Source organism: Choristoneura fumiferana, chromosome 18 (assembly GCF_025370935.1).
Source record: "Choristoneura fumiferana chromosome 18, NRCan_CFum_1, whole genome shotgun sequence".
Lineage (NCBI taxonomy): Eukaryota > Metazoa > Arthropoda > Insecta > Lepidoptera > Tortricidae > Choristoneura > Choristoneura fumiferana.
Window position 1 is genome coordinate 5587350 of NC_133489.1, and position 27452 is coordinate 5614801.

The 27452-nt window shown below is 36.9% G+C and overlaps 1 protein-coding gene across 1 annotated transcript; it reads right to left on the minus strand.

The window, feature by feature from the left end:
• Positions 1-18: 18 nt before the first annotated feature.
• On the minus strand, positions 19-26853 carry LOC141437781 (uncharacterized). Its single transcript, XM_074101290.1, has 8 exons — positions 26633-26853; positions 24842-24999; positions 23537-23721; positions 22333-22571; positions 6225-6353; positions 5155-5285; positions 2989-3173; positions 19-778 (listed from the first exon to the last, which is right to left on the minus strand). Exons 1-8 carry the CDS (start codon positions 26711-26713, stop codon positions 639-641), a joined length of 1248 nt encoding a protein of 415 aa, XP_073957391.1. The 5' UTR covers positions 26714-26853; the 3' UTR covers positions 19-638.
• Positions 26854-27452: the final 599 nt, after the last annotated feature.

A 27452-nucleotide genomic window follows, 5' to 3' on the forward strand; every position in this document is an offset into this window, starting at 1 on the left:
GAACCATTTAAACAAGTGTTTAACTATTCTTATTTAGTTTCTTTTTATTCTTAGTCTTGTACACAATCGTGTCCAATTTCATAAGCTTGCAATATTTTTATAGGCGGGATAAAGTCTTTACCTAAATTTTACTTTATGTAAGTCATACAAATGATCATGAAATCAGACACGATAGCAGTAAAAATCATCACAAATACATAGTAGGTATAAATATAAACACCTAAACTTAATACTAGTAAATGCATTCTGATGAAAGATTAAGTACAAAATGATAAGTGGATAACTTTTAAGTTTTTACACAAATTATAATACTATATCGTTATTTGTAAATAAAGTATCTACCACGGTGGTAATCTTAATAATACAATCCAGTATCAACTTGATTGAAGACTGAAATATTATCATGTCTTATATCTGTCGTAAATATGCTCTTTTGCTTTGCTGGTTTGAGTTTGGTTTGATGGTAAAAGAACCGTAGGTGCTTTTGATCCATAAGGCGGCGAGATTTCCGATGTCATCGAGATGCATCTCGATTGCAAGATACCATGATTATTAATTACACTGTTATCCCATGATTTTAAACCTGTTTTCAGTTTTTGTTGTTTTGTTTTGTCTTTTGTTTGTGTCATGTTGTTTCTTTATTCGTGGTCAGGACAACTCTTCTGATCGGTTCTCATAAGGTAGGCGCGACTGATGTTGTTCTTATCCAGAACAGCGTAGGCCTTCTCTAAGACTGGCAGGTCTGGATTTCTTGCTCTGGTCAAGATCCAAGCATTTCCTGAAATTATAAAAAAAAAGATTATTTATCTAATTTGTATCTATAAAAATCTCCTGCGCACCAACCAATTATTGATGTTTTTTATTTATTTGATTCCTATGAGAATAGGACGTACCTAAAGTATTTTTCATCCTCCTACACCTACTCCTTATTTTGTATGTATACGGTAGAACAATGTTGCCGGGTCAACTAGTAATTTGATAAAAAAAGGTTTTAAAGGTCCTGTTTTAAGCAATTTTTTTTTATATAAATATCATGGGACACTTCACACCAATTGACCTAGTCCCAAACTAAGCAAAGCTTGTACTATGGATACTAGGCAACGGATAAACATACTTATATGTATAGATAAATACATACTTCAATACATATTGAACATCAAAGACCCGAGAACAAACATTCGTATTATTTATACAAATATCTGCCCCGGCCGGGAATCGAACCCGGAACCTCAAGCTTCGTGTCAGGTGTGGTGAGGTTCTCTAACCACTTGGCCATCCGGTCGTCAAATTGTATGTAGCTTAACATACTTATATTACCTATTATTCGAACTTCATCACTCTCTGTTTATTATTTGTTTTATTTTATTCGACTGGATGGCAAACGAGCAAGTGGGTCTCCTGATGGTAAGAGATCACCACCGCCCATAAACATTTCATCTCATCTCTGTTAAGTGCATGTTAAATACTTGTTATTTTATTTGCCAGATCATCATCATCATCTCAGCCGTAGGACGTCCACTGTTAGACATACGCCTCCCCATAGACCTCCAGTTGCTGCTCGCAGTCCAGATACAGTATGACAAAGATCTTAATGAACGTGGCAAAAAACTGAACTAAGGCGGCGTTTCCACCAGAGATGTGCGAGGATGTGTTGCGAGGAATGTGTTTTTCGTGAACCAATAGAAACGCTTTATTACCTTTCCTCGCACGGCACCGCTCTAGTGGAAACAGCGTTGCCTAGTAATCCATAGGTAGTACAAGATTTCCTTAGTTCGGGACAAATTGGTGTCAATTGGTGTCAGGTGTCCCATGATATTTATTATTCATCATCATCATCATATCAGGATGTGGCAAATACGAATGAATCTATCTATCAGTACCCATAACACAAGCTTTGCTATTAGGGACTAGGTCAATTGGTGTGAATTGTCCAGCCATAGGATGTCCACTTTTGCACAGAGGCCTCCCCCATAGACCTCGGTTGGAAGCGGCTTGCATCCACCGTGAACCCGCGACTTTAACCAGGTCATCGGTCCATCTCGTTGGTGGACGTCCTACGCTGCACTTGCCGATCCGCGGTCTCCACTCGAGAAGCTTTCGGCCCCAACGACCATCTGTTCTCCGTACTATATGGCCTGCCCATTGCCACTATTAATATTTATTAGTATTTAGTATTAATCGAGCAAAATAAATTAAGACATCATCACTACACTACGGTCACATATTTGAATATCGAAAATTAAAATACCTACGGTTAAAATGTCGATGTTCAAAATGTCGAAAATTAAAATATCGATTGTATCACAATATCGAATGTTGTTATACCTATGGTCAAAATGTCTAAGATTGAAATGTCGATTGATTAAAATATCGAATGAGTAAAAATATCGATAGCCAATATATCTAAGTTGTAAATGTCGACATATTTAAACGTCAAAAATTAAAATATCGTACGTACAAATCTACTTTATTTATTGCTCCTTTCTCTTAATAGCATTTATTTTACATAATATAGTTATTTTTAGCGTTGTTGTGGTCACAGTTCTAACCTAACCGAACCAAATATTTTTGGTAATTCATGTTCAATAGGTTAGGTTAGGTTAGTATTACGTCAAGGCGCAAAGCGCCTCATCTGAGCGGAGCTCCGTCGACCCTGTCACGTGATAGTTCATACATAGTTCATTCATACTCTGTACTTCGATATTTTGGACTTCGATATTTATATCTTTCGATGTCACTTCTGTAGATAAATATATTTTCGATATATTGGACGTAGGTTATCAAACCATTCGACAATATAAACTTTCGTTATTTTAATTTTCGATATTTTGATACAGTCGATTTTTTTATTTTCGATATTTTGAACATCGACATTTTAACTTTCGATATTCAAATATGTTACCCTTTACTACTGGTCTATAGCCCAAGCTCTCAAGCTCCCAAGCTCGCAAGCAAGTGCCCAGCAGTGGTGCATACATTTGTACTTACGTGTATGAAACACCCCAAAATCATTACAACCCCAGACGACTGCGTAGTTATCGTAGTCAGTATCGATCACCCAATAGGGGGCAGAGAAGTGGAAGGGCAGCGACGGGAACTGAACAGCCAACTTGCCCTCATCAGAGCGACTAACTTGATGAGCTTCCCCTTGGATCTCTGACATGATCCCGGTCCTGAAAGTACGTTCATTATAGGTAAGATTGAGTAATCTGGAACAATGTAGTGGCTGAATTAATTTATGAAACAAATGAAGTCGGTCATTAGGACATTATTTAGATTCAATTAGGTAATAGATATATCACAATTGGCTAATCTTTAACGCGAAGAATGGGTTCGTTGCAGTTTTTTATGACAAATTATCTCAGCTCTTGTCGTTGGGGTCATCAAATTTCGTCACACATTTAGAAGTCTGGCGATTTGTAACACACGATCAAAATAATTGCAATTTTTAAAGTAATAGGTGCGATCAAAAATGCTGCATTGCATAACTTATGAATGACCCTTTGCCGCAAAAGACTACCTACCTATTCGGAGATAGTATATCCCAAATTCATTCAAAATATTCTCTGCGCGCAACCGTATTCACCATTTCTTTCTGAGATTAATGATTGTTACTTTGTTTTACCTAAATTTGAAGTCAATATTTATATTTATATATAATACCTTTAAACGAGCAATTTTTGAATATAATTAGAATCTCGGAAACGGGTCCAACGATTTCGATGAAATTCGGTATGTACCTATATAGGGGTTTTCAGGGATGACAAAGCTCGGTCGCCCAGGTACTACTTTCATACATGATTTATTGAATCAGGGGTTACTTTGCCGTGATCCATATCAATGAACTAAAACAATTACGTGCTCACCCGCGACCTTACGATAGCTAAGTTTATCAAACAAAACAAAACAACAAAAGCAAGGATTAACGAAGTAATCGTTTTAGTTCTTTCATAAATGACTAATCCTCGCAGATCATCGCAATTCACAATCACGAAAACTGCGTTGGTAAAAGTTTTATAAGTACTTACTTTTTCCGGTGTTTCTAGTTAGAGGGATGTAATTAACACATGCAAGTGTGACGCAAACCTTTATTTTGACTCAGTATTTAAATACCGATTTGTCACAGATCTTATTATTACCAGATCTAGTCTATCTATATACAGTAGCGGTGAGAGAGAAGTTGAGGTAGACAGAGGTACACGAAGACGTCTTCAGAGGGTGGAAGGGGTAGACAGAAGGGCCAGTAGGACGCAGAACCGGATGGGGGTGCTGTAATATATACAAAGCTGTGTACATGAAGAGGAAATAAAAGATGGTTGATTTTTCGAGCCTATGGAAGATTATCTTTCTTTTTTACATGAAATATTTATTTACACACAATATATAAAATAAACAACAAATACGTTATTATAAAAAGCGAGAAAAATATAACTAAAACTAACTTATTCGAAGTCTAAAAACCTATATTTACAAATATCACCCTGATCGCTACTATTGGGCAGGTTGCCAATAAGGCTGGCTGCGTTTCCTCGGTGTATGGCAGTGCCAGTACGTTGGATGAGGAAAGAGCTAGCCCTATGGTAACCTGTGGAATTGACAAGCTTCAAAATTTAGTCTTCCATGTTAAAGGGTCCCCACGGCCCAAGAGATTCAACAGCAAAGATTAGATTTCTTGCAGTCGAGTAGATCCCAAATGGCCAAGCTATTTGCAATCGGCTCGTTGCGTTTTGATTCTTTTGACGTTCACTCTTGTGACGGTAATGCGTCTATGGGTCAATCAACTTTTTTACCCACACTAATCTGTCCGCGACATTTTTCAAACAATTGCAGATTTTTATAAGTAAACATGTTTTTCTGTAATTTAATAGATGGTGTACATGAATACATGCCATCCTACGTAAGTTCAACCTATCAAACCGTGTAATATCTTGTTGGAAGTACGATTGTTTGGTAACGCCAGAGACAATTTTGGTAACGCAGGAGACGCCCAAAGTATGGATAAAATAGTTGATTGGCCCACATAAGTGGTAGAGTAACAAACGAGGACGGTTAATTTTGACATTGACTAATGCATACATATATTGTAATCATAAATAATAAGAATGTATATGAATATAATTATGTTATATTTATAAGCTTATGACGAAGACTTACAGGCTGCTTAGCTGTTTGTTGACGACTCCTATGACGCCGTTGTCCTTCTCGCTGTAGTCGGCGGTAACACATTTCCCTCCCAGCTGGAATACCGCGAAGTACTTCTCCGCTTCGTACCACTTGCCTAAGTACTGGAAAGCATTTAAACAATTTATTGAATCAGGCATTATTTGGCGGTTCATATTGCGGATGAGCTCTTGTTGAGTTCGAAATGCGTCAGTGTAGTGTGGTAGTGGTGATAGTTGGGTTTGTGTGATTTGTAGTGTGTATTTGGTACCACAGACAGTAAAAACATATTCACCGTAGTACCATCAATGGTATGTACTATCTCTATCTGACCACGGTAGAGAAGGGAGTCATTCAATGTGAAGTGGAGCTGCATGAACACAGATATGTGGCATAGCCATGCATAAGGTCGCCGGTGAGCAAAGTAATTGTTCAGTTAAAGAACAGGATATTTTTTGATATTGATAAGTAAATAGTATTACATTTTTATATTGTTTGAGAAACAGAATTATAGAAGTTAATATCTTAGGCCTCTCGCACGTTCCCTTGGGTTACGAATGACAATTCCATTGATACATTTTGACGTTGACCCTGGGTTAGTTCTAAACTCGTTCGAGGTATATTGATCAGTGTGAAGCCAATTTTAATAATACGAACACGTGAGTCGTGATTTATGACAGTTTTGATAGATGGCGCCACACGCCATTATTGGCGCAAGCAAGCGATCAATCTCACCGGTTGGTAAGGTAGGGTCAGCGTAGTGCAATTCGTAGCACGTTCAGTACGAATAGACAAGAGATGCTGGTTCATGTATCTTCCGGCGCATTTGAATTTTTTTTGGTTTGTATATTTCCTTAACTTTAATTGCGAGAGAACTATATGCAGCACATAAAGCACATAATTTCTCAGCAATAATGACCAGAGGCCGTATTGTCTAACGCGCTGACGTTCGCGATCGCATTCACCATCTCTTTCTACCCTCGTCTTATGCCGTGAGACAGGAAGAAGTGGCGAATACGATTGTGATTCCAAGTGTGTTACAATAAGGCTTGAGGATAATTTACTCGGTTTGGGTTGAAGTCAGCCATAACTCCAACGTCAGGACATGTGCCCAGGAAAGGCACCTGTGCCTCACACATCCGCAGCATCACGAGTCCGCACAGGAACACTGCTATTTGTCTGATCACTGACATCTGCAACAAGGTTTGAGAGATTGAATTGTGTGTGACATATTTAACTTCGATGGTACTGCAATGCCGCGTAACCTACAAATTAATGGCACTTTTTTTCAGGAGAGCGTTGAAACTAAAATATCTTTGTGTTTACCCATGTTTATGTTATGGTTACGTGGAATTGCAGTAGGTATCATCGACGAAAGCGAGTCCTAAATAGTAAGGACAGTCAAGGTCATAAATATAGAGACGTTAGAAGAGAAAAATACCTATTATACACATATTCGATATACATATAATTGACATGATTGTCACATAATAGTTACAAATATATGTACCTAACGTTACCAAGAAGTCAAAAATACCTACACCTTTATGCCACAAACCATAAGGTCGATGTGTATACATATAATTGACGCTATGATTGTGAGCAAAAATAGTTACATGTAATGCAAGGTAAGGTCTGTTACAAAGTAGATAAGTATTATAAAGGAGAGAGGATGGCGTCCTTCGATATCTTGTCAGTTCACATAATCCTGTGAATGAATAAGCAGCTTTACATTACATTTATTTTGTCAGAATTCAATTTTGCTTTACATTGCTTGCGCCAGACTGCGTGTTCATGTAGGGATTTGATATCGATTAAAAATATGTCGATATAATAAATTATAACACCATGAAAAAAGTAAACAGTCTTGTAAAAGGTGAGGAATAACCAATAACCAACATGAATGACAAATTCGCTTTGAGTCCTTATAAATATTTTAAGAATGCCCCGTAGACCACCGTGGACGTTGAGAAATCGTAGCAGTTTAAAGTGGATATTTTCATCTAGACGACAATCATTAATAGCGACAAATATGGGAAAAATATTGATTATATATTATGAAAACTATTTAAAAATAAAAATATAAATACACGTTTTAATTTGTTTATTTTTTTATTTAAAATGAGGAGAAAATAAGTAATATTTATTTACTTATGTCGAATAACATTTAGATGTTGGCAGTAACATCGATATATTTTTTTATCGATAAAAATTTTGCTACATCACTTTCTCATAGATGCCCCGCGTGATCCCATGTATGTTCATGTTTCATGTATCTGTGGCAAGGGCTATAAAATTTACTAACTATACTTGTCGTGGCCGCTCATATACCTTCTTTTATTCGTTATTTGCCCGCGACTTAGTCCCACAGAAATAAATAATTTAACCTTTTATTCTTATCCTCTGAAACTACTGCGCTAGCGTCATTCAATGTCATGTTTTTTTATTAAGCTAAAATAACATCTTTAACATTTGTGCTCAAAAAGTCATTTATTTAATTAAACAAAAGCATTATTGTAAAGGTACTATTGAAGTACTTATACTAAACTATCCTAAAAATAACTTAACTATGTAAGTATATATTATATCGTCACTACTTTAAAAAACTCGTATCTCAAAGCAGATAATTTTACTAAGTGGACCTTATGAACATTACGTCAAGGTTCAATTTTGTTGACATATTGATTTTAGATACGAGATTTTTTTGAAAGTAGTGACGATATACCATTCCCCAAGTCTTGTCCCTGCGGAAGAGTGCCCATAAGGCTGGCTGCATTACCGCGCTAGATCATGATCTCAATACTATTTTTCGATCTCAGCCCTATTTTTTTTTTATTGGACCAAAAAGTTTGTGAGCGTCCGAACTCCACAGACCCAAAGTTTCAACAGCAAGAGAGCCGCAAATAAGGACGGCGCGAAAAAAGTGGCATCCCAAATAAGTGGCCGACCCATTTGCCAGGGAATAAGGGTTAATCCGTCGGGTCTCTTTCCATCATCGCGGGAAAGCCCTGGAGGTTCCAGAATACATGGAACGTTTATGCTGGAAAGAGCTCGGCGGATTAAATCATTAAGGCGTGGCGAGACAGACGACCGGCACTCCTTCTGCATGATAGTCCGTGATGGCCCAGACGATCGACAGTTGCTCCGCAAAGACAGACATGGGGTACTAAAATATCTGCTGCTAAAAGGAGGCCGACAGCCAAATCTAAATGAATTACTGTCAAAAAAAAACATTTTGTGTCTTCAGCGGTTTTGATTTTCCATACAATTGATTCTCATTATAACCTAACCAACAAAAAGTTAGAAAACCAACTTTATCACTTCAAAGTTCAATATCTCAAAAACGGCTGTACCGATTTTGCTAAAAAATGTCTAAGACCCATCGCTAGAAAACCTGCTATCAAATAAAAAAACCGCATTCGAATCGGTCCACCCGTTTAAGAGCTATGGTGCATACACAGATACACATAGCGGTCAAACTTATAACACCCCTCTTTTTGCGTCGGGGGTTAAAAAGAAAAAAAAAAAAAATCCGTTCTAGGCGTTTCAATCAGAGATGTGTTGTTAATGAACCAATAGGAACGCTTCCTGAATCTGTTGTTGAATTTGTAGAAATGGGAATAAACCACTAGCCACTAATCAAGGTAGGTAATTTAATTTAAATCATCTTATAGCACAAATGAATGAATCTGCCACTTTACCACCTTTTTGTGTAAAGCCTCGTGTTTATAAAATTATATTTTTGCCACACCTCACGTAACAAATGACTAATATCCTTGTCATTGTATCATTTGTTTAGGAAATGACTTGGCAGTTAACTGATATTATGGTCAGCTAAACCACACCCGTGGTTAATACTCATAATATTGTTATGACATGACAATGTTTTTGTTATGTAATAAGGTGACCATAACTACGACCACTGAAATTTGGTTACCGCACATGGCATTTAATACCGTATTAACTCAAAATGCTTCTGTATTACATGATGAGTTCTATGTAGAGGTTAGATTAAAAAAAAAACATTCGGTATTGAATGTCATGTGTGACATAGTTTTTGGTTCATATAAGTAAGATCTTAAAACATCTTTTTTGAGAGCGTATAGATAAATCACTTAATTTGAAGTCGGCGCCTCAGTCAGTACAAGCTAGCACAAATCGTCATAGAAGCCAATGGTAAGATAATATGTAGATAAAGTAAGACGACTATTGGTAATGTGATGGTAATAAATTTAGTTACAATGCAAATAAATTTAGTTATATGAAATGAAGCAATGATTTTAGCGTCCCCTAGCGGAGAGGATAAATACCTACCATAACACCTATCTAAAACCACCGCCGATAAACTGCAAACCCATTACAGGAAACCACATTTAAATCGGTCAAACCATTCTGGAGATAAATAGAAAAAAAAATAGAAATAGAAACGTTTATTCGCTAATTCGCAAATGAAATAGAAACATTGCGCACAAACAAACAACCCTAATATGTATCTCCGTTCCGTCGTTGGTAAAAAATTTGCGCATTAATAAGAGGAGCAGAAATAGGCCTAAAAGAAGGTGGCGGGACGATTTGGAGCGTTTCCAGCCGGACTGGCAACATTTTTCCGAAGCCAGAGACGAGTGGAAGGAGAAAGGGGAGGCCTTTGCCCAGCAGTGGGACACTATGTAGGCTATTTAAAAAAAATAAGAGGAGAAGCAACAATTGTTTAGATAGGATACAATACAACACAAAGCTCCTGTTGCAGTCCCTAACGCTATACAATACCTACTATTTTGCTTTGATCCCCACATATTTAAACCAAGCATTTGGGTCTAGTAAAGTTCGCTACTTAAAACTCAAAACATACTTATTCTGTCTAATATTTTAATTTTCTGTGTAGGTACTGACATTCCTCACAATTTGAACATTTATTCTAGAAGGAAACACACTCGATACCATTTATTTATAGGTATCATTCTTCTTATTACCTCCTGCGTGATTCATATAGATTTCTTCAGTCACGAGCATGGCCCTATATTCTAATTTACCAAGCCAATGACCCCACAATTTCACAGCGGCCGCCACAGAAATGCTAATGATGTTATTGTCAGTTCATTGGCAAAAAGGGAACGCAGCCTTTTGTATTCCGTACTGGAGAAAGGAACGTTCAAACAAAAGAAGTAAGTTGAAGTAAGCTGTTGTTGTCTATGTCTATGTCTAAGAGCATTTGTCTTATGGCGGCGTGACATGCACTGCGTTAAACAAGTGACTATCACAAAGGTAAGGCGAAGCATAAATAGACGAGCTGTGAATGGCGTAACAGATCAAAGAACGGGAGTTGAAGTCAATGAGATCTAGAAAATAAGTCACGACCATAGGGGTGCAATAGAATATTTTTTTTGACAGTTCAGAAAGAACTAGAAGTGGGTGAAATCTGACACACAGGACTTGATTACACACACAGACACCGGGATTATAAAAGCTTGTGTAACGGTACGCTATTTCACGATGGTGAATACGTCCTTTTAGTGTTATGTCTAAGTACCTACTTTTAATTCAATACTTATTGAGTTTTTAAGTTTTTAGGTATGCAGTTTATAGTTAAGTTTTATTTACGGATATTATTTCTTAATATGTCTAGGTACCTAAGCATGCTTAGTTTAGATTAATATTTTTTTATCTTTTAAGATTGGTTAAAAAATTGGTATTTTAATTGGTTAATGGTCTGAAATAAATCATTTTTACGTATTTTTGCGTCATCTAAAATTTTAAAAGAGTTTTTCCACCAACTACAAATTTTCTGTATTTCGATGTCAACGAAATAAACATCACTGGTTTCGACATTAGCTTACTATTTTATACTATACAGTTCAAATGCGTTTACAAATAACGGAAATGCACTTATTTTAAACTGCCATAAGTAGCCTACGAGTGGGTTAAAAGTATCCTTCCCATGTAGGTTAGGTCCGGCTGCTGTTACTCTTACGGTATCGGCTAACGGTGTGCTCCACTCGAGGGAGGCCAGGCCACGAGGGACAGCGGAGAGCGAAAAGGTATACCTTAAGGAGTGCGAAACGGTATACCTTAAAGCAGAGAGAAAAGGTATACCTTACGAGAGGAAAAAGGTATGGAGATAAGGTTTCTTTTATAGAAAAACTCTCTAATCAAAGACACTTTTCGTTTTTAAGTTGCTTTTCCCCTAAAACTATACCCGTGCAAAGCTGGGTAGCCTCACTAACATAAGTGTCATAATAAAACCTTTCGTGAAAAATTATCTAACTGATAGTGAAAACCGTAGTTTAAAAGTTATAAGCGTATAGACAGCGGTAAGTGACTTTATTAACCCTCGACGCAAAAAGAGTGTTATAAATTTAACTCTAATGTCTGTCTTTCTATATGTCTGTGGCATCGTAGGTGCTCCAAATTAGATGGACCGGTTTCAATGCGTCTTTTTTGGTGAAAACGAGTTTCCTTGTGCTAGTTAGCAATGGCGTTTTTAACCCCCGACCCAAAAAGAGGGGTGTTATAAGTTTAACCGCTATATGTAACTGTGTGTCTGTCTGTGTGCCTGTATGTTGCTCTTAAACGGGTGAACCGATTTGAATGGGTTTTTATTTATTTGAAAGCAGGTTTTCTAGCGATGGTTTTTAGAGATGTTTTTACCCGTTCGGTTCAGCCGTTTTTGGGATATTAAACTTTGAAGTGAAAATTTCGAGGTGTCAACTTTCCTCAGTTATTATTATTCAATAGGATTTTGACAAACATAATGCCTTACATTTAATTCATCGTTATGATTGTGTTAAATAAATAAATAAAGTAAATATCATGCGACACTTGACACCAATGGGACTAGTCTCAAACTAAGCAAGGCTTGTACCTACTATGCACACTAGGCAACGGATAAACATACTTATAAAGATAAAAACATATTTAAATACATATTACGTCCAAGTCCCGAGAGAAAATATTCGTATTATTCATACAAATATCTGCCCCGGCCGGGAATCGAACCCGGGACCTCAAGCTTCGTAGTCAGGTTCTCTAACCACTTGGCCACCCGGTGGTGTTGCTGTGAATGTATTAAAAATACACCAATGCCGAATCCCACAAGCCTGTTGCCGAATCCCAAATGCATGATAATATTTTATCCGCTGCCACTTCTTACTTGTACTGCATTCTATGCAGCATTCACCTACTTCCTGCATTTGACATTGGTCGTGCAAACTGCAGCTGCATTTACATTGCTGTGTTAAAATAATGACCTTATTAGGAAAAAATTACAAGTAAAGCAACACTTGTACAGTATTTAGAAGTACATTGTTAACTGAGTTTTATTTATTTCTAGATTAGAATTTAAATTTGATTTAAAGAAAAGGAGGAGGTTATCAATTCGGTTGTTTTTTTATGTTGGTGGACTTAGAACTCTGTCATTAACCGATTTCCAATCTTGCTGACTCCTGCTGAGACCGAATATATCGTTCTATTTTTTTTTAATTGTCGCTAAATAATTTGTAATTGTTTCTGTTGCCTAATAAATATTTAAGGGGGCTCCCATACAACACATGTGTTTTTTTTTGCCGTTTTTTATTCGATATTAATAACGGCAACAGCTAGACGTATATGCTAGGTGACAAACGAGCAGGCGGGTCACCTGATGGAAAGCAATCACCGCCGCCTATTGGACATTCATATAACATTAAGCTGTGGTAGCAATTGCAATTAAGGACTTGTACGTGGTCGGATTATCTTAGCAAAACACTAATTTTATCTAACCACTTTTATAAGTTTTTAAGTTTTTATTTATATTCACCGTAAGGCTGGATTTCTCCGATCAAAAAAAACAGAAGATAATCGCTATCTTTTATTGTTACTTTCAGAACACACGATCAAGAATTAAGCAGATAAATGGAACAATCGATCCAAACCTTTTTACAAGCTTTTTTATAGCTTGCACTGCATGTTTATTTATTTATTTATTTGTTTGGGGTCTTGGAAGCTAAATTTGTCCCACTTCCAGTTGTCCGATTGACTTGAAATTTGGCATACCAATCCTAATCCTAATCCTGGTGACAATACAATAATTTGGTAGTGGCATTCTCGTAGTCTGGCCAGGATCGTCTCCGCAGAACGGAACTCCTCAACGGTTAATGGCATTTACTCGGAATTTGGTTCGGAAATAAATAATAAATAAATAAATATCATGGGACATTTTGACACCAATTGACCTAGTCCCAAACTAAGCAAAGCTTGTACTATGGATACTAGGCAACGGATAAACATACTTAAATAGATAAATACATACTTAAATACATATTAAACATCCAAGACCCGTGACAAACATTCGTGTTATTCACACAAATATCTGCCCCGGCCGGGATTCGAACCCAGGACCTCAAACTTCGTAGTCAGGTTCTCTAACCACTTAGCCATCCGGTCGTCTGTAAATGTAGTTTAGATGACAATACAATACAGTCAACAAAAAGTACAGTCAGCAAAAAACCTTGTATTAAAAATGTAATTTTTCACAAAAACTTATTTAGAGATGAACTTTCCGCTTAACCAAGCGGGACCAAGGTAACATAATGTTGATCTTGGACATTTATTTAGGCAACTACAAAATTTGCACTTCATTCATCTCATTATTTACCATATTTAAACCAGTTCCTGAGGCCTAATTTTGTCATTCTCTGAATAACTTAATTTGTTAAGTTTTCCTTATTACAAGATTTTATTTAAGTACTTTCGGAATGCCTTGTGATTGTGTTCATATCGGAAGAAACAAAACCAGAACAGTTGTCGTATTTTATGTTCTCTCTAAACTGTGACGTGTTTTATTCGCGCAAGCGTTATTTCAAGGTCTATTTAAATTAACTTATAATAGTCGGTTCGGTACCTATATAAAATTTTGCTTCCTGTATTTTATTTTGGCACCGCTTACTTCTTATTTCAAGTTGCGAGATTTATTAGCATTAAAAAAAAAACTATTATAATAAATTATAATGATTTGAAAAAACAAGTTTTATCATTTATGCCGCGGAATATTCTGCATTTGTTCATGTTGTTTATTGTGATAAAAAAAAAAAATTATCAGACTTTTAAGTTTTGCGAGATCAATTTAAATTTTTTAAGCTTGCTTTTTCGTAACCTCATGCCTTTATATTCAATACAAACATCTGTTATATTTGATCTTAGTTGCTAATTTATTTAGTAGTTATCAATTAATATTTAGCTAGTTAGTCTATAACTATTTCAAAATAAGCACTTACCTTGAAATCCTCTATATTTCTAAAACTATTAAATTGAAAATGTAAAATCACTTATGTAGTTATCTACAACTTAAACAAGGAAGTGACCACTCGGACGCTCGTCCTTCTCACCAACCTAGTAAAGACTGCGCGCGCAAGATACTAGTAAACACTAACGCTGCGCTGGCGCACCCGGCTTTCATGGTTTGAATGTCAATGCCGTTTCTCATTGTCTGATTTCGTTCAACGTGATGATGATCGATGGAGATTGTTTTTGAGAAGAAATCTATCCAATTCACAATTGTCTTCCTATCAAGGTAACCTTGATTTATGAATTATGGGGTGTGGGCTAGATCTTCAGCTTTCTCTTTAGTAGGTATCCACGGTTGATTTCATTTTATCGATTATCCAGTGAATTCGATGGCTATACAGGTTGTCTTCAATATTTTCTGGATATTCCTGCAGATTATCGGTTTAATTTAATCGAAGACGTCTATGAACGTTTATCATTTGAATTTTTGATTCAAATTACAATCACGCCTTTGACGCGGTACACTATGAATACCTATCAATGCTATATTCAGTAAATCTCTATTATGTTCATTTTTCTCGGCCATTACATTTCTAGCTTTAGTCAAGACTTAGTCGTGGTTATTTACTGTCTTCTTTCTTTGTCTTATTCTTTCAAGTCTTTGGAGCTGTTTCACCATCCATTGATTAGGTGTTAACAGACGGTTAAAAGTGATGCCGTCTCCGTCTATTCGAACAAAACAAATAACGGCATCACATTTAACCGTCAGTTAACACTAATCAATGGATGGTGAAACAGCCCCTTAAAGTTGACTACTGATTATTAGTTTATATTATACATTGGGCCTTTTTTAACCTCCGACGCAAAAAGAGGGGTGTTATAAGTTTGACCGGTAAGTGTGTCTGTGTGTCTGTCTGTGGCATCCAGTAATGTTTTTTTATATAAGCGTAGTCTTAGTCGGGGGACCATAGGTACTTTAAAAATACAACATATGTACTTTAGTTTCCTGTTTCCTTATGCTAAATTAACTTAGTATTTAGTCCCCGCAGATGAAGTCGCAGGCGACAGCTAGGTAGTGCATAATTATTTTTTACTTTTTAGATGGCTTTTTTGGCGGCGTTTTTTTTGCATAGGTGATTTGAAGGTAAACTCTTACTTAATGTCAGTAAATTATAAAATCTTTACATTGACATGTTTTACTATTTTATTTTGTTTACCATTGAAAGTGCTAACTTCAATAAAGAGTTTAGGTGCACCAAAATCTTGTTTGTAAATGTCATTTACACCGAATGGCCAAGTGGTTAGAGAACCTGACTACGAAGCTTGTGGCCTTGGGTTCGTTTCCCGGCCGGGGCAGATTATTTATGTGAATAATACGAATGTTTGTTTTCGGGCCTTGGACGTTTAATATGTATTTAAATACAGATTATAGGTTTAGGTTGATTTTATTTTGTTTAGTTTAATTTTTAGTGGGCTTAATGTAATACAAATCTCTATTTTAAATTATTGATCTAGTTATTAAGTAGGTATGTTTTGTAAAGATAAAATATTATAGTTATAAACATTTATTAAAATTTAATTCCTCGCAATCGAAATGTTTAAATACATATTTATCTATATAAGTATGTTTATCTGTTGCCTAGTATCCATATTACAGTCGAGTTCATAAACTTGTCAGCAAAAATTTGATCGACTGTACAAGCTTTGCTTAGTTTTTTGGGACTAGGTCAATTGATGTCAGTCAAGTTTAGTGTCTCATGATGTGTCCCATGATATTGAATTCCCATACAGCTTTAGAATTGTTTTGGATATTTATTTTTTTCCTCATGTTGGTGTAGCCTCTACCTAGTGGCAGATAAATGTGCTTATTGACTTGGTTTCATCAGTAGTCATGCGTTACGTGAAGGTCAGGCAACAGTCATGCTTGACGTGAATTAGGAAGTGACAATGATCGTGAATCATGTTTCGAATGGTATCATTTATGGACACTACGTTATGGATTTTCAGCGTGTTTAATATAAGAGTAAGTATATGAATATGATGTTTACATAAATAACCGTCCTTTGGACAGTCGGGTAAAAAAGGAATTGTCTCATTATCAAAATTCTTCTGTGGAAGCAATGCTTTGATTTGATTAGATATAAATGGCTTTGTTACATTCTTGTGGAAGAATAAGAATTATACTAATCTCTACGAAGTGGTAGAGCTAAAAAAATGTTTTTTTTCTTACTTTTTTCGAAAAGCACTGTTGTTTTGTGCCTGGCTAGATGGAAAACAATAATAGAAAAGAGCGCCATCTACGCTTGACTTTGTGAATGTTCTATACTAAAACGTGTCGCGCAGTTGTTACAAGGTTGGTCTTATCTGATACTTCAATAATAATCTGGCAGAGGGCGCTATCGCAGGCGAGTTGAAATAATTAAGTTTGTTAATCTTTTATTTTTAATTGCTTGAATTACTGAATAAACACATAGGCGTGCGTATAAAAAAAATAAAATTATGACTATAGCATCATTGAAAAAAAAAAGTTTCTAGTGTTTTGATTCTACAACCAACAAAATTCATATGTATGTAAAATTCGCTAATTCCTTCGACTGGGAGCGTGGCGTCTCCTGTAATCCGGCTTCTCGGAGGTCGGGGCCAGAGGATGGTTTGAGGTCGGGAGTTCTGGTGCTGAGTGGCCCATGTTGACTGGACGTCCACACTAAGCCTGGTATTAATATGGACCTCCCGGAGGAGTCTGGGAGGTGCAGGTTAACTAAGGAGGGGCGAACCGGGCCAGGGGGGAAACCCAGCAGCCAAAAGTCCCCGTATCGGGCAGTAGTGGGATAGCGGCCGGGAGTGGGTGCTCAGTAACAGCCTGACCAATACAACCAGACCTGTTCCTTTTGCTACAAATTTCCTTTTTCCATTGATTATGGGCATTCTTATTTTCATTCCAGTAAGGTCGATATTTATAACCATCACTCGTTCCACGGAGAATCCCAGTGTGTGCAAGTACTAGATGTCCAACAAGAGCACTTAATTTTTCTATGTTAAGGTTCATATTAGTTTAATTATACGAATAATATCCATTCCTTTCTGACACGTAGCGATTCAGTAAGTGAGTGAGTGAGTGAGAGAGATCGTGGATGTGTGACCTCACAATCCTCATATCTATGTCACGTTTAGCTTTGCTTAAATAGCAAATCAAACCCTGCATAACAGTTTTTAAGGTCTATTTCACTTTGGCTTATAAGTAGGATTGTATTTTATTGTTACTTTAACATTTTGCTATCATGTGGGTGTAACTTTAACGTAGACGTTTTAAGGTTGATTTTGGTTTACGTGTAGCAAGCCTATGACTGGACGGCGGGTGTATGCTAATTTTGTAACGTGCATCCGGTAAACGTGGATTTACTTGCCCGAATTTCACTAGCCAGCCATACCAACGTTAGCCATAAAATATATAGAACCGTGCTGTTTTCAGGATTTTTTTAAATGTCTTCATATGGAATGCAGTAGCACAGTAGGTTAGGTTAGGTTACTTTAATATCAACTCTGAAGAAATTATTATTTTAGAAATAAATTACTTTATGGCAAATGAAAATTCTAGAAAACGATACATTTGGGCATATGAAATTCGGGCAAACGATAGAGTACTACAACTACCGTTCAGCCATCATTTCATTAGGTACCGCTCATATTTCAGTTTTTTATTTTTTATTTAATTGTACAACGGCAAAATCCACGCGATATTGGAAATATTTTCCTCCGACAGACAAAGCCAAATGTAAAAAATGTGCTACGCTACCAAAGCTTTTATTTTCTACTTCTAACTTTTTCTTGCTACAAGGTTCTATGGCAACTTTGGCAACCGACACGATGGTCATGATGAGCAAACGTTAAGAAGAAGATTTCAATTCTCGTCTCACCTCGCCGATGGAAAATCACCCAGAAAGAATTTGAACCCTAAATGCCTTAGTCCAGATTGGAAATATTATGTCTTTTAGTTCGCTCCAGTGTTGGCTCCGATTTCACGAAAAAGTGCAATCCCCTTATATCTCGGAGAGTTGTGAAGATATGGTATTCAAAAATAATACCTCTCCTTGCAGTCGGGTAAAAAGGCTCTAAAGACGCGTATTCACGAGTATCTTCTTTTGCAGCTTTGATACTTAAAACCCACTTTTTGCCCGCGGCTTCGCTCGCGTTAAATTCGTGGTAACTATGTGGGATAGATATGACTCTTTAGATCGATTTAAAAAAAAACTTTACTAATAGAAAGTACAGTTCTTGACTAACATTGGCTACCTACTTTTCCTCCGGAGAATTCAAAATTTCCTCCAGAGAGCAATTTTTCACTAATAGAAAGTACAGTTCTTGACTAACATTGGCTACCTACTTTTCCTCCGGAGAATTCAAAATTTCCTCCAGAGAGCAATTTTTCACTAATAGAAAGCTACACAGTTTTTGATTAACATAATAATCTACTTTTATCCCGAGAAATTGTAAAGTTCCCGCGGGACATGAATTACTGTCCGTTGATCTATTTTAACATTGTTAATTGTCAATAAAAGACATTGTAATTGTCTTTCCTTAGTGCACCCCCATAATACTTTAGGTACATGTATGCCAAATTTCAAGTAGGTATCTAGCACCAGTAGTTTAGGCTACGCGTTGTCTGTCAGTCAGTCAGTCATGGTGCGGTTTAGGTTAGGTTAGTTATCTATAAATAAATTATTATGTTACGGAATGAGTTGATAGGTTTGACGTAGGTATTTAATGTTTATTTTCGTTTTTTAGAGGAGGAGTTCCGTCATGAGCAGTTAAGACTTTGGCTGCATCATCAGGTGGTGTCTACATATTATATAATCGCATCGTCATTGAAACTGAACAAAGTTTTTTAGTTTGTGCCATTAACTTTTGAGGAGTTCCCTTCTACGGAGACGATCCTGGCCAGAATGAGCAGGATGTCACTGCATCCTAATAGTTCTCTATACTTAAAGTATTTTTTGTCATTATTTATAAATGTACTTTAAAAATAAATAATTAAATTAAAATAAAATAAATATTTAAGGCGGGCTCCCATACAACAAACGTGGTTTTTTTGCCGTTTCATGCTAATGTCTAATGTTGTATAGGTACGGAAACCTTCGTACGAGAGTCCGACTCGCACTTGGCCGTTTTTTTTTTACTTTGCCCGTGCGAAACCGGGGCGGGTCGCTAGTATTATATATAATTAAGCATAGTCGAGCAGTGCCCTTAGTGTAAGTTTTCGGTTACAAAATACGTCTCGATCGCGTTCGCGTTAAAATCTCAATTTGTACTCGTATGCAAACACAAATAGCGCCTCTAGCGGAACGTTTGCGATGTTCGTGTTTCCATACAAATTACCCTTACCCTTACCCGTACCCTTAGGTACAGGTGGTCTGAAATTTTTCATATCTTGCAGCAAATGGGTCGCTGCCGATCGAGACTCGAGTGACGTTGACGGCGACGGCGATGTGGCTAAGGCTAAGTAGGTACCATTTCTCGAGTTGAATAAGGATTTGTCGTGTAACAATTTTCTTGTACTTTGAAGACTGAACATTATTATATTCTGCTGTATAATGCTACTAAAATATGTACTCGTATACTTATGCGCCACGGTGAAAATTAGGGACTGTTTCACCATCCATTGATTAGTGTTAACTGGCGGTTAGGTGTGATGCCGTCTCTATTTGTTTTGTTCGAATATACGGAGACGGCATCACATTTAATTTTACCGCCAGTTAACACTAATCAATGGATGGTGAAACAGCCCCTTATTCAAACTTCGATACGCGTGTGGATATTTTGCAATTTGTTTGTTCACAGGCGTTATGTCGAGGATACTTGTGCATTCAACATTGTAGTTTTATTTTGTAACTTTTTCCTTATCCCGACTTTCTCGTCGCTCAGTGACAGTATTTTTTCGAATTCCGTAAATTAATTTCCAATCGAGCACATTAGAGTTATAAGAGTCGTGTGAGGCACGAAATCTGTGATTATTTTTTAACATTTGTTTCTTAGATTAGATAAATCTTAATCGTGATAAAAAAACTCAAAATAATTGTAGCAAATTCAGAAACATAACTGGGTGGGGGTGGGTATATATTTTGTACAGTGTTAAAATTGGCTCTTTGTAAATAACAATAAAATATAGTAGTCATGATTACTTCCTGAAATATATTAGTTATGATATGTATGAGTGAGATTGGCGAAAGTTAAAACTTTATAAATTCAGAAATATATGTTAGAGCGTTCTTTAATATATCATTACAATTTCCATAGTTTCATCACAGAATAGATAATAGTATAAGTTGTTTCATCTCCATCTTATTAATGGGAATATACGGTGTAAGGAACCCTTGGTGTACGAGTCCGGCTTGATCTTGACCTTTTTTATATAAATAAACAGGGGATTTAAATCTTCAATTTGTGGAAGGTGTACACAAATAAAACATAAGGGATTTAATTAAATTTTTATTTATCGTTTCAAAAATCATTGCGATTACGACACTTTTAATGACTATCTTGTTAACTAACTGATTTACAGTTAATGATCAAACCATGATCTAAGGCCAAAGTCCCTGTACTCGAAAAAACATCGCCGAAAAAAAAACTTCGCTATAGAGCATTAGAAAATCATTTTTTAAAAAGTTCTAATGTCTATGATGCCTGAGTTTAAGACTGGCCAGTCAGAATTACACTCTCCGTGGTTTATGACTTATTTGGTACATACTGTAGCCCATTATTCTGTTACTAAAGCCTCTCACAAATCTATCACTACGCTTGGAACTACTCTTAATATCAAGAGTGACTTATAGAGACGGCTTCTCTTCCTTCTCTTTCTCTGCTTCGGGCAGCTCTATTTTCATATCCTTGATCGGTTCTCCAAGTTTCTCCATCTTATCCTTTTCTGCGGACTCGGTCATGATCAGTTCAGGGACTTGCATTGGTTTCTTTTCTTCAGCCATCGCCTCAGGAACAGCTACTTTCTCCTGTGGCATGCCCGATTTCAAAACGGGGTCGATCTTTTTCTGCGTGAAGTAAGCATAAATTTTAACATTAACCTTGCCCAATGAACCGTAGTTCTATGATATAAAACATAGAGCAGATTTTAAAATCTCGGATCTTGACATAGTGGAAATATCAAAAATGTTGGTCAAATGTGGTGGTCATATGAGTGGACGTTACGGGTACTCATTTATAAATTAGTATATATAAATATATTTTGACCAAAAAGTTTGGTTAGTAAGTTATTAATACATGCTAAACCTATAACTTCTCAAATATAGTCAATTATATAGTTATATAAAATCTAATCATGAAACTTAACGTTAGCTTAGATAAGTTTAATATGGTATTAGCAAGATTTAATAAGATACTAACTGTTGCCCGCGACTCAGTTCGCGTAATATTCGTTTACCGCTATCCCGCGGTAACTATGCAATATTCCGGGATAAAAACTATCGTCCTTCCCCGAGACTTAAAACTATCTGTATACCGAATTGCATCTAAATCGGTTCAGCGGTTTAGACGTGATTGAGTAACAAACATTCAAACCTCCAAACATCCAAATATCTTCACAAACTTTCACATTTATAATGCTGTAAAATACTAGTGACCTAGTCATAGAGCTAAAACAATGAACTGTTCATCATATTTGTTCACAAATTCATCATCAACAAGGAATATTTTCCTTGAGTAAGGTCCATAATGGTGTTTTTGAGCGGCGACCTCACTCAAATAGAAGAGTCGGCAGACCCCCCAGGAGATGATATCACCCACCTAATCTGGGGGGAGGATTTACTGTAAATCCAGCTGAATAGAAAATAAAAATATTGGAGAGGCGGCCCAGCGGCGGGCGCAGATACGTTTAAGAAGAAGAAGTCCTCATAAAACTTCCTTTACCTCAACAGCATGCTCCACTTTCTCGACCACGACATCAGGAACAGCGTTCTTAGCGACTACGTCGATATCGGCAGACTTGGCGATGGGGTCCGCGGCAGGCGTGGGCAGGACATTGCAGTCAGCCTGGTTAGTCTTCACGAAGAAGGCTCGGGAAATCTTGAAGCGGTCGAGGACGCCGTATGCGGCTTGCATGATTTGCATGTTGGCTAGACGGTCGCGGGTAAGGACCCATGCATTCTCTGTTGAGAAAAAGGTTTAGATGATAAGCATGATACAAAAATATATATATCACACGCAACCGAAATCAAATAAACTCGAAAGCACATCAACTGGAAATTAATATTTCTGGAAGGTTTAAATATATAGCTGTAAATATCTTTTCCGGTTTTTTTCAATGTAGGTTTTCTAGGTTTATCTCACAAAAATATGAAATAATTGAAATGAAACGTTTATTCGGGACACAGACAATTAATAGGTATATAAAAAAAAACAAAATACGTACCTACTGAACAAAAAATTATAAATATCTGTGTGTGCCCAAAATTGCCCGGCCTCAGCATAAAATTATTCTTCCGGCGAGATGTTGATGGGCGGTGGTGATCTCTTACCATCAGGAGACCCACTTGCTTGTTTGCCACCCAGTCGAATAAAAAAAATAATCAAAATCCAATTTTTCCGTCTAGGGTAGGCGTTTTCAACCTTGTGGTTTTAACGGTACACTTTTCGTTCATAAAAGTTTCACGGCACACCAGTGAAAAATAGCCAAGTGCGAGTCGGGCTGGCGCGTAGAGGGTTCCACCCGCTGCGCCATTCCTTCGGCTCCGTTACCATAACAACGCGAATCGCACACGCCACTCGTTAGTTGTTTTCGTGCTGTTTTCTCATTAAAATAGCTATCATGATTTCAATACAGCATACACTTCGCGGCAATCGCGGCACACCGGTTGAAAACGTCTACTCTGGGGGTTACCCCAAGGTTCGGAACCACAGTCGTCAAACCCCATAAACAGCTTCTGTACTTCCTCTTGACCCCAAACTAAGTAAGTATTGTTAAACCGAGTTTAGACTTGCAAGAAAAATCTTGCAAGTTGCATTACATTGCGGCGCTCAATTGACTGCTACAAACTCGTTGGCTTTACGGTCTCGCAATGTAATGCAACTTGCACGTTTTTTCTTGCAAGTCTAAACTCGGCTTTAGACTTACGTGTGTGAACCGGCCCAATCCCACTGCAGGACCACATGACAGCATAGTTGTCGTAGTCAGTGTCGAGGATGGCGAACTCGTTGTCGTAAGGAACTGGCAGCGAGGAGTACTTGACGATGATACGTCCTTCTCCCTCTCGCCCAATCACTTGGAGATGACCATCCATGACACGTTTCATTCCCGTTCTGATAAATTATAATTTCATTAAAAATGCCATGAAAACATTATTGTAAAATTTTAAAAATTTGCGGAGAAGTTAAAAAAAAACATTATTTTGCAATGAAAAATAATTAACGCCGATTGAATTCGTGGCCATTAAAAATCGACCTTTTGCGCATACATAAGGCATGACCGCATCCTAACCCTAACCGCAAAAATATAACTACCTATTATAAGTAGTAATTATAATGACTCCGCAATACTAATGTGTAGTCAATTGAATAGTTTCATCTACACTGACGAGCAAAAATAAGGGGTGAGGAGATTTTCTTGATTTAAAAAGTACATTGAAGCTAATTTAACTACGCATAAGATAACCTAACATAAAGAATAAAACTCTTTACTAAACTCATTTTACTCGAAGAAGCTATCACAGCGGGTTTTGTGGTTAACGTCATTTTTGTAACCGACCCTTTATTTTTGCTAGTCAGTGTAGTACTGTATTAGACCATACATAAGGGTCGAGACCATTACGAGCTTTTGACTAACTGTACTTTATAAATATAAGGTCAACGTCCGAATGTTCGACATGCTCTTTACATCTCTGCTGTGGATGTGACAGCAATATTGGGACTATTGGGGCAGTGACGAGCACTCGTACGTTTACATCGTACTATTACGTACGTATTACGTTTGTAAATCATTTATTTGTTTGTTTCAATCATTGTTAGTAAATTTTGACTCCTTTCCAGTGGTTAGCTTGACTTATTGGTAAAAAGCTTGTCACAAAAATGAGCATCATAGCAAATCTTATATCAGTAACAAAGATAATAACAGAAACAAAAATATTAAATGACAATATATCGGATAGCTCACGTATGAAATCGAGTTTAGCTCGACATGTTTCGGGCTAATCCGTAACCCTTCATCTGGGAGCAACGCGACTCGGCGGCTGCTGCAACACGCGCTCTGCGCGCCACCCGCTCTGCTCCCGTGAGTTATCCGATATATTATCATTTAATATCAGTGAGTCTCACGGTAGTTTCATGTTCAAAACAATAAAAAAATATCATTTTCTTTGTGATTTTTGACAATGTTGGACAAAATACAGTACCGGCTCAAACTGAAGTCTTCAACAGTACTTACAGCGAGTTAGTGATCTCATTGGACACGAGGATCCTGCCTTCAGGAGTGCTCTCGTATTTGGTGGTGACGCAGCGTGTGCCAAGCTCCGAGACGGTGAAGTAACGCTCTGCTTCGTACCAGGTGCCGAGGAAGCGGTTCATGTTGAAGTTGGCCATAGGCTACGAGAACATGACATTAGTTAATTCGGTAAATGCGTAATAAACCCCATATAAAATGCTTTTTGAAATACTCCACGTTCGCCCGTTCGTGTTAGGAAATAATTTTCATACGTTTATGCTGCCTAATAAACCGAGCATTGAAACACGTTCAGCTAGAACAATTAAGTAAGTTAAAGAATCGAAAACCCAAAATAAATTCGCGAATTAACGTTTAATAATTATTCAACAACCAGCCTAAGTGTGTATAAAATAGGATTGGTTTTTGGAATCTTTTCGTATTTTTTATTTGTTTTTGTTACTTGTTACAAATTTTGTTACTTTAACGATCATCCTGTAAGATCCATATCGAAAATACAAACTGAAACTTAGATGCATAGAAAACCCGAAAAAGAGACCAGCGCTGGGAATCAAACCCAGGTCCTCAGCATTCCGTGCTGCGTGCTATACCTCTACACCACCACTGGACCAGTATTTTCGATGTGTATAAAATATCCATCAGCAAACATATCCCTAACATCTGTTCTGAAATTAGACCATTTTGTAATTTAGAAAAAAATACTGGCCTAACGTGTACTCCAATACAAGCCCATCTTGCCAAAACTCGCCTATTCGCAGTGACGATCCATTGAAATCGAAAGTGCATAAAATTGAAACTGATTATGTCGGTCGCTGACCCTCGGACCGGTTGTCTGTGGTCAGTACTCCTGCGCACCTGTGTTATATAAGCTTTGTAATAAAGAGTCAAGGTTGAGATAAAGCTTTTGTTTGCTTGATTAGGGGGTCTAACATGTTTGTAATTATTAGACTAATGGATTTGACAACGGACATAATAGCTATTGCAGGAAAAGTGACATTATTACAATTATATATTGCTTATTTATCCCTATCCTAACAGATCAACCAAAACATTTTTTTCTGAATTTGAATGATTATTGATCTGTATTGAATATGTAATATAATCCATATCCACACTTTACTATACTATACTATATACTATACTATATAATATACTACGTGCTATACACTATACTAAAGTATGCTGTATACTATGCGAGTGTGTGTGTTTGTATGTTTGTCCGTCTTTCACGTCGAAACGGAGGGACGGATCGACGTGGTTGTTGGCATAGAGATAGTTTATGGGCCAGAGAGTGACATTAGGCTACTTTTTATCCCAGAAAAATGCACAGTTCCTGAGGTAAAGCGCGCGAAGCCGCGGGCAAAAGCTAGTATTATTAATATCACATTAACAACAGGACAAAATAAAATAATTGAAGTGATCAGAACTGCGTACTTACTTATTATACGAATGTTCGAATTAAGGTACCGAAAAATACTAATTATGTATAATGTTGTAATAGAAATAGAAATAGAAATAAACTTTATTGTTATAACTGTGTACATAATAGGGTGTTTGCAAAAGGTTATAAGTCTCAACAGTAATTTTACTAATTTATAAAGTGTCGCTGTCAAATGAGATAATAATTAAATATTCGATATTTTTCTCATCGTAAACTGAAAACAGCTTAGAATACCATAAAAGTAAACAAAAGTTGCTATAGTAAATATAAAAGAAGCAAATAAATAGTCAAAACTAGACTAATATAGATACAATATTTAGTAAATGAGAACTCACCTGATAATCTGGGCACCATCCTAACGACGGGATCTGCGCAGAGGCAGTAGCGATCAGAGCCAATAGAGACAGCAGCCACATCGTGAGTCTTCAGGGATCAACACGGGAATGATGGCGGGACCTCCTGTCTCCCGCTTTTATATCCTTGCCTTGCAGACTCTGGAACCGGTCCCCACCCTTCTAAATAGAACTGAGTCCTTATCTAGTAAGTTAGGTTGATTTATTATGCTGTTGGTGTACCTAATGAATTTTGCAGTTACGTGTGTGTGTTAATGGGTTTTGCTTTGTTTGCATTTTGTTTGTTTGCTGATGCAGTTAATGTGGCTGGACAGGCCGCGTCTCCCACGGCTGCTTTTAAGGCTGCGGGTGAATATACTTGTTGCGTTGCATCTTGTATTACTACGTATGACTTAAAGTTTTGTCATTTTTAATTCAGTCAGGCAGGAGACCTGTTCAGGACCAATCCTACCGGATTTAGTTAAGCCTACTATTATTGTACCAGTATTAATGAGATGAATGTTGAAACCAAAAAGTATTTAATTATTTACTGAGTCTTTGCAATTAAAGGTGTGGAGATTTTAGTTAAATATGAATGTGAACAATCCATTATCAAATACTGAGGGTGTAGTAAATATGTATATATAAGTATTATTTTACGGAATGTAATTCTGGATTTTTAGCTTAAAAAATACTAACCTTGTTTAAGATGCTTGATAAATCACTTATTTAGACATATGCCAGTAATTATTTAAGAGAAAATGAAGCGTTAAATTGACCGTTTTACGTTCATTAAATACTAGTCGTGATGTACAGTCAGCAA

Excerpts from the sequence above, each read along its gene's own strand:
- LOC141437781 (XM_074101290.1), bottom strand. The coding sequence starts at position 26,713 with ATGTGGCTGCTGTCTCTATTGGCTCTGATCGCTACTGCCTCTGCGCAG. Across the intron at positions 22,572-23,536 it reads GATTGGGCCGGTTCACACAC|AGAATGCATGGGTCCTTACC; the intron begins GTAAGTCTAAAG and ends TTTTCTCAACAG. Across the intron at positions 779-2,988 it reads TTTTGGGGTGTTTCATACAC|GAAATGCTTGGATCTTGACC; the intron begins GTAAGTACAAAT and ends TTATAATTTCAG.